Source organism: Anomalospiza imberbis, chromosome 1, assembly GCF_031753505.1.
Source record: "Anomalospiza imberbis isolate Cuckoo-Finch-1a 21T00152 chromosome 1, ASM3175350v1, whole genome shotgun sequence".
Taxonomy (NCBI): Eukaryota; Metazoa; Chordata; class Aves; order Passeriformes; family Viduidae; genus Anomalospiza; species Anomalospiza imberbis.
Window position 1 is genome coordinate 17,891,979 of NC_089681.1, and position 12,853 is coordinate 17,904,831.

Consider the following 12,853-nt stretch of genomic DNA (forward strand, 5'->3'; position numbering starts at 1 on the left):
GGGCTGATGCAGAGGCACAGAGAAATGGAGGCTGGTCTTAGATGTCATGAAGTAGGGAAAGTATTGGGTTAAATCCAATCACACCTTATCCTAAGGCCAGTTGCTAAGTTTTGCCCGATGGTAAGAATGGTTGCTGGCTGAATCAGCCTCTTTAAGGCTGTGAAGCCGGGCTCTGACAAAGCCTTTTCTCCGTCTCAGGCATTCAGGGTGAGTTATGCACTCTTCACTATCAGATCTGTGTAGAATTTAAGAGAGATTGAGGACTAGAAGATCTAGCTGCAATGAGGGGATGATGGTGGCTGCAGCTGCATCTCTCCTGTGTGGAAAAGATAGCAAAAATTGTAAGTTTGCAGCTGCTGGCTTGGGGATGTCTATCCATGGGATGACACCCAGAAAAGTCCCAGGTGAGAAATGCTCTGCTTGGCCAGCTGCTTAAAGGATGTTGGAGAGTTATTTCCATCCCCTCAGCTAAAGTCACCATTCATTATTGTGGTTCAACAGCATGAGACCTGGGTATGGCATAGGACATTTGCCATTAGACTAACAGATTGGAAAAAAATTATAACTTTGGTCTGTTTTTCTTCCAGAGGATAAGACTTTCTTAATACATCTATCTACCTTAGCAAAATGAGAGCAGTTTTCCTTTTATATGCCAGAGCTTGTGAAATAAAAGGTGTGATCCGTAGAAAATCAGTCATCAGATGACTTGGTACCTGAGAAGCACTTGAGACCTACATGTGATTACTGGATTATTTTGAGGTTATTAGAACTGCCTCACTATGCTTCTGTACCACATGAAAACCTGCATATGTGTGTAGATAAACACGTAGATATTAGCCTGTACGAGTTCATACCTATATATATGTACATTTATGTTATCTGAGGAAACAAAACAGAAGCGGTGAGCAGTGTTCCTGCATGGTTGGAAGCATGAGAAATACCCAGTTACAGTGGTGTGTTCCTAATCACTGTGCTCCTGAAAGGAGCCACGTGAGCAGCCTCATTCGTCTGTCGATGTCTGTGAGAGCAAACAGGTTGTCACAACAAGTGTTCCTGTCTGAGACCTAAAATGGCTTCTGTAGTGTGAGGGTTTTGTGTCCAAATGTCTTTTTCTGCTCTTGTTGAAGTGCCAGTTCTGAAGAAATGTTGAAAATCTGGAACAAATCCAGCTCTTGTCCCCAGGGATGTTTGAAAATCTATGCAACTTCTGAAATTCACCCAGAACAGACAAAGGAAGGATGCTTGTGATTCACTGTTATTTTGAAAACAATCTTTGAGTTATAATTTCCATCATGTTTTCACTCTTTCCTTTTCCTTTCCAGGCAGTGAAGCCGATTTTAGCTCTTCAAGCAGCACGGGCAGTATTTCAGCACCTGAAGTCCATATGTCGGCTGCTGGAAGCAAGAGATCTTCTTTTTCTCGCAAGTAAGCAAAGCAATTTTTTCTGAATATTGCTAGTGCAAAGATAGACTGCTGGGTAAGGTCTTGCATTTTGAAACAATCGGGTTAACACAAGGCTTTTGGGTAGCACACTGGTGAGAACCGCAATATAAGCTGTATTCAGTGTACAAAAATTGTCAGTATGCCAGATCAGCCAGCTTGTTGGGATTTTTTTTCATTTATTCATAGCAAGTATGGAAAATCAAATCAGGTAAGGCAGAAAAGGCATTGGCTGGAGTGGAGAGAGCTGGGTGTGTTAGTTAACAGCAGTATTTCTAACCAGTTAACCTAAACCTTTTGGTCTTAACAATTTGTTTTATCTATGTCATAAATTGTCAGCTGAGCTTACACCTTTCCAGATCATGATCTTATTTTTTGTTGTAAGAAGTAAACAGTATTGCCTTTGGTGTAGGATTTTTTTTTCTGAAATACCCTTGCCCAGCCTATAGGTAATTTAAAAAAAAATGGTATCATAGTCATCTGTCTAAGTGAACCTTTCATGAAAGATTTCTGTAAGATTTCTCCCTGTCATATCTGAATTGCAAATTCAGACAGCTTGAGAGCACAGGGGCATTGGGATGGAGCAGTCCTGCCCACACAATCCCTGCTGGTTACATTTTGTGGAGCAGGAGGAAGGAGTTCACAGGGGCAGGACTGGTTTCCTGCCCGTTGTGGAAGAGCTGGCAGGCAGGCTGGGACGGCAGCAGGGATACCCGTGTGCCTGAGTCACACCGGCGTCCTGAAGGTCGCAGTGTGCCCTGGCACCAGAGGCCGTCAGAATGAGGCTTTGAGAGCGCTTTCCTATCTGTATCATGAGACTCTTAGAAAAATAAACACTACTTAAGTTCCCTCTAGATTACATTCAACAAGTAAAGTTACTGGCTGTGGGAAAAAATGGTACTAAGTATAATATGAAGCCCTAAAATCACCTTAATTTCAGTAAGATTGTGTATCATTTCATATACTGGGCATTTTAATATAACTTTAAACTAGAGCATACTGACATCCTGCGTTGGACAAAAGTCCTCTGTAATAAGGCTCCTTCAGATGCGCTGCTATGTTAAGCACAGTCTCTGCAAGTTCTGCCACACACCAGAGTTGATGATACACTGTATAAAGTGGAAAGAGATATCTCCTTTGCAATATGTTCTTTTTTAACTGTTCTTGCTGTGAAACACTTCAGCGTTGTCACAAACCACAGTCCTGTACTTCATTGTAAAATAATTACAAAATCACCCAAACCGCAGCAGTGTGATGAAGGTTCACAGCAGCCACTCAACCATCTGTTCCTTATAAACTGTTCCATTTGCTGAGAAGGGAAAAAACCAAGTGAAACAATTTAAAGAAGAGCTGTTGCTTCATAGTTCTGTGGTATTTGATTTTTTATATTCAAGCCTTCTCTTTTTGCTGGCTGGGTTTGCATTTTTTTGGTATTTTTTGTTTGGATTTTTAATTTCATTTTTTTAAAACCTGCCATTTCATTACCATTTAGAACAACTCTGCCCTTTCATTACCATTTAGAACAACTTCAGTGGGAGAGTGAAGGTAGCAGTGTAGTAGTGTAGGATGACAAACCAAGGGAGCAGGATAGGGACACATCCTGGGAAGCTGGTCTCAGAGCACTCCAGCCCTTGGGCAGCTGTCAGGCAGGGAGGATACCAATTGCTTTCAAGCACACACAGTTGACAGATTCTTTAATAAAGAATGGGAAGAGAAAGGTAAATATGTATGAGAAAAACTGGAAGAAAAAAAAAAGAAAATACTGTGCTTTTCTTTGTCTCTTTTAATACTATTTTGGCCTTTAATACTATTTTGGCTCTCCATGGGGTTCATACTATATCGAAGTGAATGAATAGCTGACCATGACAGATGAAGCACCCAGTATGCCAAAGGCAGAAAAGAACAGTGGCCCAAACAAAATCTGTTTTCATTGCACACTGTGATCCCTCAGGCTGCTTGCCGAGGAGCATGAAAGCAGTCTTACAGCAGCCCTCCATGCACAGGCACCGCTCTGCAGGCCTGGCCAGGGAAAGCTGGAGTGTGGTTCTTTTGGCATTAGACCTGACCACAGGCCTCTCATTACTTAACGGAGTCAAAGATTCGGGGAACGTGGATGATCTGAGGGAGTCACAGGGACCTGCACTGTCCATGGAGAGATGTAAAATGGCTGAGATTTCCTTAGAACACATAATTCAGACTGAGAGCCCCCTGCCAGTGAAAGAACATGCAGTGGCTAATCATGCCAGAACTTTATTTCTTTCCAGCCACTCACGTTATCTCTCTGGTTTATTGTTTAGAGAACTTTCTGTGTAAAATAAGACATATAATGGGTTGTGTGATAAGAATAATGCTTTCACTGTTTTGGTTCTTCTCCAGTCGTGGTCCTTATGGTCGAAATAATGGATCCTTATCATACAAGTCTGGAGTCAGTCCACCTGCTTCACACGGAAAGGACACTTCATCAACACTGTGCAAAAACCATCTGAGTCCTGCTAATATCCATCAGAGTTATAGGGCTTCTTCAGCCAGCAGCAGCAACTCAGGCTCATACAAAGGAAGTGACAGCAGTCCAGTGATGAGGCAAGTCTGCGTTTCAGCCTCCTGGTACACTGACACTCTCTCTGCATTGTAGCGTAGGATCGGCTGTAGAAGTTGCCATGCAGGTCATCTTGCTCCTCACCATAGTTGTAATGCCTTGTATAGGTGACTTAACAGTCAGCAAGGTTCTCCATGCCATGTTTATTGTTTCAGCACTGTAAAATTCAAATTTACTTTAAGTCAAAGTCCTTTGCAGTTGGTTTTCACTCCAAGGCAGGCTATTTAATGCCATCAGTTCTCATGAGGATTTACTGGTTCGTTTGTTGCAGGGTTCTTTTTACTTCAAAGAGAATTGGGTGGGGTAGTGTAGGAAACATGATACACTTGGGCAAAAATTCATCTCACCTAGCCTTAGGCACCTCGCTAAGGAGTGCAGTTTCCTGTATAGGAAAGAATACAGATACCTGCCAGAACATGTGACACATGTTGCAGAGGAGAAATAGCCACCATGCTGCTGCTGTTGCCCTCTCTCCCAGACAACTGAGCAGCCAAGCATGTAAGATACACACCCAGAGCTAGACAGGATGAGTGTAGATTTCAGTGTGCTCAGCTTTATAAATCCTGTGTGGAGCTGGACTCAGTCCTTGGGCTGCCTCGCCTGGCTGGCTGTAGGTGGGTGCCCTTGCCCTGCCTTCTCTTGGGCACACCACCAGTTTGGGATGAGGAGATGGCCAGGTATTTTAAAGTTAAAATAAAGTTAAAAGCCTCATTTGATGTAATGACACTGAATCCAAGTACAATAAATAGTAAAACTTGCACTGTAGCTACAAATCAGCTGTTTCCTCAAGTACTTTGATTTGCAAGGTGAAGTAATTTCTGTGGACACTGAGGTGCCACAGATGAGTCAAGCTTTGCCTTTATCAGTCAACGGGATGTTTTTCATTCTGCCAGGACTTAAGAACTGTAAGAATGATGTTATGTGATGGTTTGTTTTGGGTTTTTTCAGGCGATCAGGGAGATACAATTCTTGTGGTGACAATCACAGCATTAAGCCACAAAATCCAGAGCAGTATTTGACTCCTCTGCAGCAGAAAGAAGTGGCAGTACGACATTTGAAAACCAAACTGAAGGAATCTGAAAGCAAACTTAAAGAAAGGTAAACATCACTTCAGAAATCAGTCAGAAAGATTTATTTGGGAACATTTAGGGGTGGGAATCCTGAGTGTTTTTACTCATTTCTTGATCAATGAAGTTTCCATTAAGAAATTTGAACTGTGATCAGTCTGATTAGGTTTTCAGTATTTCAGGTTTCAGAGTGTACTAAGGGGATGCAAAACAATGAGTTTATTTATAAATATAGCTGTCTCTTTTTCCTTTTTGAAACATTTACAATAAAATACTTTAAAAGGACAATTTTCTACAAGTCTGATTTAGATTGAGACCTTTTATACATAGAACAGTTTCTACCTGCCAGCATGTGTTACCTTATTGTCCTGTTCTACCTCTCTCAGTGAAGTAGAATTGCAAATGTCCCCCTTTTCCCCAGTGAAAGACAAGTTCATACCCAAACCACTGTGCCTATTTGTGTTTTTGTCACTTACATACTGAATTTTTCACAATAGCCCTTTGTATGGATGCTGAGCAAAGAAGTGACAATGTGCATTATGCAGCAACAGATGTCTCTTTTACTAAAACTGCACTCTGAGAGCTGGCTCTCCAGCACAGACAACCCAAGGGGGCACAAAGCGCTGCTTGAATGGAGCCCAAGACAGAGTTCCAGGGACTCTGTGCTCTTCCTCTGCATCAGCAAGCCCTGGAACTGACAAAGGAGTCCCCTCTCCCCTACCTGCTCCCCATGTGCTTGCAGCAGCCTCTGGCTGCCTGCTGGGGAAAGCCAGCCATGTGCCTGCAGACCTGAGTTCCCTGGCTGTCCAAGGCCAGCATTGGCTCTGGCAGTATGTGACAAGCTGCTGGCAGGCACTGGGGATGCATCCAGGCAGCTCTTTCCCCTTTGTTCCAGGGTGAGGCAGTAGGAGAAATTTTAAGCACTACAGTGGTTAGACCTGACCTAGAGGTCACCACTTGTGGCTCAGATTGTCCAGGATCATGGCACAGCACACAAGTCTGCTGGTTTTGTGAGGAGGTCAGTGACTCCCATTAGCAATCAGCTGGCATCTCTTGGCTCTCTCAGAGGTGGCCACAAATGGCACCTGTAAAAATGTGCTTCCTTCTTGGAGCATCTCAGCAGCAGAGCCACCACTGTGTGGTGGGGCCTCATGTTGACTTTAACGGAGCAGTCAGCAGATGTCTTACATCATTTTTATTTTCCTACAGGGAAACAGAAATAGAAGAGCTTAAAGCTCAGCTGGGACGGATGAGGGAAGACTGGATTGAAGAAGAGTGCAATCGTGTGGAGGCAGAGCTGGCCTTAAAGGAAGCAAGAAGCGAAATTAAGCAACTCAAGCAGGTTATTGAAAGCATGAGAAATAGCTTGGCTGAGAAAGACAAAAAAATTCAGAAATACTTCACAGACATAAACATTCAAAACAAGAAACTGGAATCTTTGCTGCAGAGCATGGAGATGGCTCAGAACCACTCTGTGAGGGATGAGCAGTGCCTGGAGTACACGAGCGACTCAGAAGGGAAGCTGTTATCATTGTGTGCCACCCTGCCAGACAGCCCCATCACAGAGGACCAAGGTCTGGAGGAGGTGGCAGACAGTGATCTGCTTCTTAGTGAGGACAGAGCTAATGGGACTGACTCATCTGGAGAGAGTTTGACCACCACAACCTCTGAGTTGAGTGATCCAGCTCCCTTCAGTGCTGCTGTAAATAAAGAGATGCTTGAAATCATTCTGGATGGAAAACTAACTTATTGCCAGGAGGAAGAAAAAAGCAACATGACAGTGGAACAGGCCATCCAGACTGACGTGGTGCCATATAGCTTAGATGTGGAGCAGCTCATTCAAAGTATCTTCAGAGCTCAAGACACCTGTCCTCTAAGCCCACCTTCTTCACTGAAGGAATTGGGTGAATTTTCTCTTGGAAGCTTCAGTGATTCTGGTGTCATAGTTGACTTAACTCCCAGTGATCCCAATTCTGCCATCCTTTTGTCTCCTATGGAGTCTCCATGCAGGAGGGTGGAGCACAGAGTTAATGAAAACCGTTTCATGAAAGAACTTGATTTTACAGAAACTCATGATGATGAAGCCTTTGAGTATGTTAATACAGGAATAAAGAGGAGATACTGGAGCAGCAGTCTCCTTGGCGATCTTCTGGCTGTAGCAGCACCTGTTGTACCAACTATTGTGTGGGCTTTGAGTACTCAGAGAGGAGGAACAGATCCTATTTACAATATTGGAGCATTGCTTCGTGGTTGCTGCCTGGTGGCCCTGCACTCTTTACGCCGAACACCCTTCAATATCAAAACCTAAAGTCTACTCTGTCCCTGGGCACCAACTGGCTGAGGCAGAGATAAAGAGGGATGAGATAGATCATAAAAGGTTACTGTATATTCTAGCAGAGTCTATCGTTTGCTTTTGACTATTTGATTTGCACTATAAATCAGTTCAAAAACATGTTCCTTGTTTCAAAATAAAAAAAATAAGCTGAACCTCATACTTCCACACAAGGTTTTTAACAGTACTGCTGCTTACAGAAATAGTCCACCTGCTCCCAGGCACCATGTCCCTCCCCTGTGCTGGTGACTTTCTGGTGCCAACACATCTTCACAGTGAACATAGCAAGGGAAATAGGAACTGAACTCGAGCCTAGTGCTCTTTCATGTTCCACTGCTGAGCTAGGATTAAAAGCTCAGTCACTCTCCCTGGCTGGGTTCACTGAGCAAATGTACAAGCACTTTGCACTGGCTCAAGGGTAGTGTGAGAAGCACGAGGGAGCAAGTGGCTGGAGAAAGGTGGGGTATTCCTTTAGACAGCACTAACCTTCCCTTAGGGTATCACACCTGTGCTCCAGAAAGCATGCTAGCGCTTTCCATTTGTTGTCCCAAGTGTCAATTCAATTTAGAGGTAAACCCCGTATTCCCCAGGCAGCTTCCAGCACATCGTTTGTGCTTGTCTCATGTAGTGCTCTTCTCAATTGTGCAATTGCTTGAGCATTTCACTGGTCTTGTGCGTATACAGGGTCTGTAACCAAAAATTTACATCGCTGGGAGTCTTAACACTTGTTACAATGATAAGTATAGGCGTGGATACATTTCGACTCTTAATGTTGTTTTAAAGTCTTTATGTATTGGAACCTGAGAGTCTTTTGAGCCCTTTGAAATACTATGTATAAATGTATCGTGTTTTAACTTATTGTTTATTTAATTGCTTTATTGTAAACTACCTTTATAATCACAAGTTCAGTAAAGCATGATAGATATGTCAAACGTGTGAGTGTTTTACTGTAGAAAGGTATAAAGAAATACTCCATTCTAGCTGAGTTGTCAGATACAGGCTGAGCTAGGGGAGGTACTCTATCAGGTACTGTTCCAGGAAATCAGAATTAGACTGAGAAAACCTGAATACAGTTCCAAGTGTAAGCATTTACCAGGCTGATTAAAGGCTCCAGCTGGGCTGCAGTTGCACATACAACCCACTCTGCTGCCTTACACAGCCTTCACAGATGCAAGTGACCTAATCTTTAACACAATGCAATCATCTGGAAACGTGTAACTCCTCGGCATTGCAATCCCAGAATAGTACCAGTTTTTCTGGCATTTAACCCATCTGACAGTCATGTGGTCTCAGTGTGCATGCACACTGTGACCATCAAAACATTAATTCTCCATGTCCAAAACCTAAGATCTGTGGATAGATCAGAGGACAGCAATGCTACCCAACAGGCAAAACAGTGGGGTTTGTCTGGCTCCACCCAAGATTTCAACCCCACCTCTGGCCATTGAAATCTCACTGGTCTCCTGTTTTCCTCTTCAGCAAAACAAGTGTAGTATTTCCTTGTGTGACCTAGAGAAGAAGGGATCCAGGGAAGCCTGGCAGTGCCATGTATTGCTCTGCAGCTTTGGGGAAGGAAGTTATGAGTAATCCACAAAGGAGTATAATTTGCCATGTGTGGGGAGCATTTGCAACACTCAACAGGGTGATATTGATGCTTACAGAGGTGACTTGCACACCTTTCATGTCCTGTGGTGCCTGAGTGGTGAATTATTTTGTGTTTGCCATAGAGATTCTAGAGGCTTCATTAAGCATTACATTAAGAAAGAGAACTCTAACAGATAATTTGAAGTAATATAATCCCTATCTAACGGAGATGGACATGAGAGCACCTTGCTTACATTGCCATAACTACTACTTCCATCTCTCCCACCTTCTTGGGTGCCTGCAGTCATCTGGCTTGCCTTGTGACACTGCTGCACTGCATATTACTCAAATGTCACTTTCAAAAGCTTTTACATCATAGGGACACTAGGGCCAAAATTACCAGTTGGAGATATTAATATAAATTTTACACAACCATGGACTTTCATAATTCCTGAATATCTCTTCTTCAGACTGAAACACATTACAGAAAATTTTATTCCTACATCAAAATATGTCTATGCAGGGCCAGGACAGCAGTACTTTATATCTGATGTTACCAACTTCATTACAATGTTGGATTTTTCTTTCACAGCCATTATTGTTTAAGTGATCTTTGAGTGACAGTGAAATGCACCATGATTTAGAAGAAAAAGTGATTTTCAGTTCTAGAAGTATTCACTGTTGACTTTGTGGGGTGTTTTTGCAGCAAGAGGCAACAAAGCACCAAAAAACTATACTTATGTTTAAGATGCCATAGGCCGATCTCATAACCGGAACAATGTCGAAGTTTCTTGCTGCCCTTAAGATTCTTTAGTCAGTTCAACTCTCATAAGACATTTAACTACTATGCTCAGCGAAAGGTGACAGCATTCCGATCACATTCCTGATAAAAGCCTTTGCTGTGATCTCTATCTAAAATTCAGTTCACTTCTAAGCCTCCACCTTTCCTCCTCCACACTGCAAGGACATAGACAGCTCAAGGTGCCCTTTGTTAGAACACACCTGGATTACTATAATGCACAAGTCCCAGACTTTGGTCCTTGTTCCACGATCCATAGAGGATATGCCAGTTGTTGCTCCAGACACACCAACTTCGCTTTTTTCCTTCTAATATTACACTTAAGTCTTAGTCATGACTCACCTGAATCTCACTGGTGCTGTACACAACTAGGGGAGGACCATCAGCCTCCAAACAGTTCAAAAGAAGCTCCCATCCTTTTTTTGTGAGTTTAGAAAATGCTCATACCCACACCCATACCCCACTGGAAAATCGTATCTCAAAACATGCAGGTGAGGAGGATATGCAGCTCATACACTATGGGTAAAGTAGTGAACACCTGAATTCGGGCTTACAGCATAGGAACAGAATCGGCTTCTTCCTGGGCTGAAGGGATGCATTTTCATATCCCACTATACATTTTATTTCTAATCCAGGGACAAAAAAAGCCTTTCTTTCATATTCAGCTTTAAGAGGTACTCAACATGCCCTGCTGCTGAAAATGTCGAGGCTCAGGTATTTGACCCCCTTCCCACCACAGATTCATCTCTATCCTTCAAAGAATGCATCAGGTTGGAAGTTGGTCATCTGGTCCAACCTCCCTTCTCAAGCAGGGAGCACATGGCACAGGATTGCATGAAATCACCTCTTGAGTAGCTTTAGAGGGGAGACTACAACCCCTCTGGGCAATCCGTTCCAGTGCACACTCAACTCAAGCAAGGAAATTCTTCCTCATGTTGAGGTAGAACTAACTGTGCATCAATTTCTGCCTGTTGACTCTTTTCATTCTTCCTTATGTCCTTTTCAAAAGGCTGTTCCCAACTTGTAATTACACATTTCTCGTTCCTTTCCCTGCAAATCAACTCTCTTTTAATCCCAAACTCCTGAAACACATTTAGTAGTGTTTTACATATGCCCTATATAAGAAGTGAGTATTTTGCTCCAAATCCCCTCAGACAAATTAATACAGGACCTGGCAAGCATGAACAACTACAGCACAGTCAAGGAAAGGATTCTTCAGTCATCCTGGCAGGTCAATCCTCCACAGTCAAGAATATCAGTGAAAGCAATCAAGTCCAGCTTTCAGCCAAGAAAGAAAAAGTCACATGGCCAACAACTAAAATATGAATGAGAAAAGGAGGAGCATATGGCAGCAGAAAGGAAAGACACAAAATGCACACAGGGGTGTACAGGATCTTCAAAAAACTCAAACCAATGGAAAAGATAGTATCAGAGCAGCAGCCTCAGTAAGTTTAACGGAAGTGTTTTCATACTTATCAAGGATAAAAAATCAAGATATAGGAAAAAGACGAAACTGATACCAATGCACGGGTTATCACCATTCAAGAGACTTCCTCCAAGAGCAGCATCCTCCCTGCTGGCACCATGTCAACACAGAGCAGAGACGGGGGGAATCTCCAAAGCAGCTGTGCTCAAGTTTGGCAGGTAGATGGAAGAACAGCAAAGCAGCATGCAGCAGGAGAGAAAAGCAGTGCAAGAGGACTCCCAAGCAGAAGGTGGCAGAACTCAAGGGTTTTTAAAATGGCTGAAGGCTCAACAATCAAATGTGTTTTCATGATGTATTGAGGGGCTTTGTTTGCAACTTAGTAACTGGCCCATCTGTTGTTATTTTTAAAAAATAGTATTGATCTACATCTATTTTATATTGTCTCAAAAATAGCGACAGTAATCACTATTTTTTTTAGAAAATGAGAGAATTTCCAATGGATTTCACTTTAAATAGGCAGTAGATAGCCAGTTTCCTTGCCCTGTGTCAGCAATAGTTAAAGAACTGTGAGTGGTAACTGCTTCTTGAGTGCTGTTAAAAGGAAACACAGATTGTTATTAAAGCTTATTCATAAACTTTCTCATCTCCCATCCCTTGTCAGCTACTTTGGAGGTGTGTAGTAGGAGCAGATTTGCTTGCCATACTGCTGCACTGAAGTCTACACTTGAAGTAATCTGCTCTACTCCAGCCAGAAGACTTGTGGAGAAAACTTGCACTGCACTGTTGGCTTCAAAATATATTTCAAAATTTAACATCTGAAAATTGCTGTCAAATCAGTTGAGTTATGCAAGATTTGAAACTATATGACAAGTATACTTAACATTTTAAAAAAACTTTTCTTTGTGACTAAAGCCATTAATTCTTACTGTCTTCTTTTCTCAATTACGTAGACTCTTAGCAAAACTTGTGCCAGAACCTACTAGAACTTAGTTACAAATTCTATTTTTGTAGGCAGGCAAGATCTAGTCACATGCCCCCCCCTTCCCATTATCTTACAATTGACACTTCCTGTGCTGTCCCTGGATGAACACAAAACAAATCTCATGTGCAAAATGTGCCGACTCATCTGTCATAAAGAAAGAAATCCATACAACCCACAAATCGGGGATAATACACCCACACAACAGAACCCGGAAAAAGCCTTCACTGAAGCACTGGGCTGGATGAAGCACACAGACTCTCCGCCCCTCCCATACACCTCTTTCCAGCAGACACTGAACTTCATTGAAGCACTGTTGCCTTCTACTGCACATTTACCATACACACTTCACCAGGGGAATTACAGAGTAAACACATACAGTAAGTGTGCAAAAAAATGGAGTTTGAAAAGTGCTTGTAAACTGAACTGAGAATTTTCACACTAGCTTTATTAGCAGGAAGACACAATTTTTCTTCTCAATTACACTAACTATGCAACAGCTGTAAGGTGTGAGGATTCCTATCTGTAGGAAGTATAAGAATTTCTGCTAGAAATATAAATTTACCAATACAAGTAAATTATTAAAATGGTCCCTTATATTCACATCAGCCTTTGTAGGTTACACCACTC

General features: G+C 42.5%; 1 protein-coding gene across 3 annotated transcripts in view; it reads left to right on the forward strand.

Moving 5' to 3' along the window:
• Positions 1 to 11,117, forward strand: part of SYBU (syntabulin) — a 42,773-nt gene extending 31,656 nt beyond the window's left edge. For all 3 annotated transcript variants that reach the window (XM_068182791.1, XM_068182811.1, XM_068182801.1), the window contains 4 exons: positions 1,323 to 1,425; positions 3,817 to 4,020; positions 4,985 to 5,134; positions 6,313 to 11,117. In XM_068182791.1, the coding sequence (XP_068038892.1) occupies positions 1,323 to 1,425; positions 3,817 to 4,020; positions 4,985 to 5,134; positions 6,313 to 7,411 (1,556 nt within the window). In that variant the 3' untranslated portion in view covers positions 7,412 to 11,117. The remainder of the gene's footprint in view (positions 1 to 1,322; positions 1,426 to 3,816; positions 4,021 to 4,984; positions 5,135 to 6,312) is intronic.
• Positions 11,118 to 12,853: the final 1,736 nt, after the last annotated feature.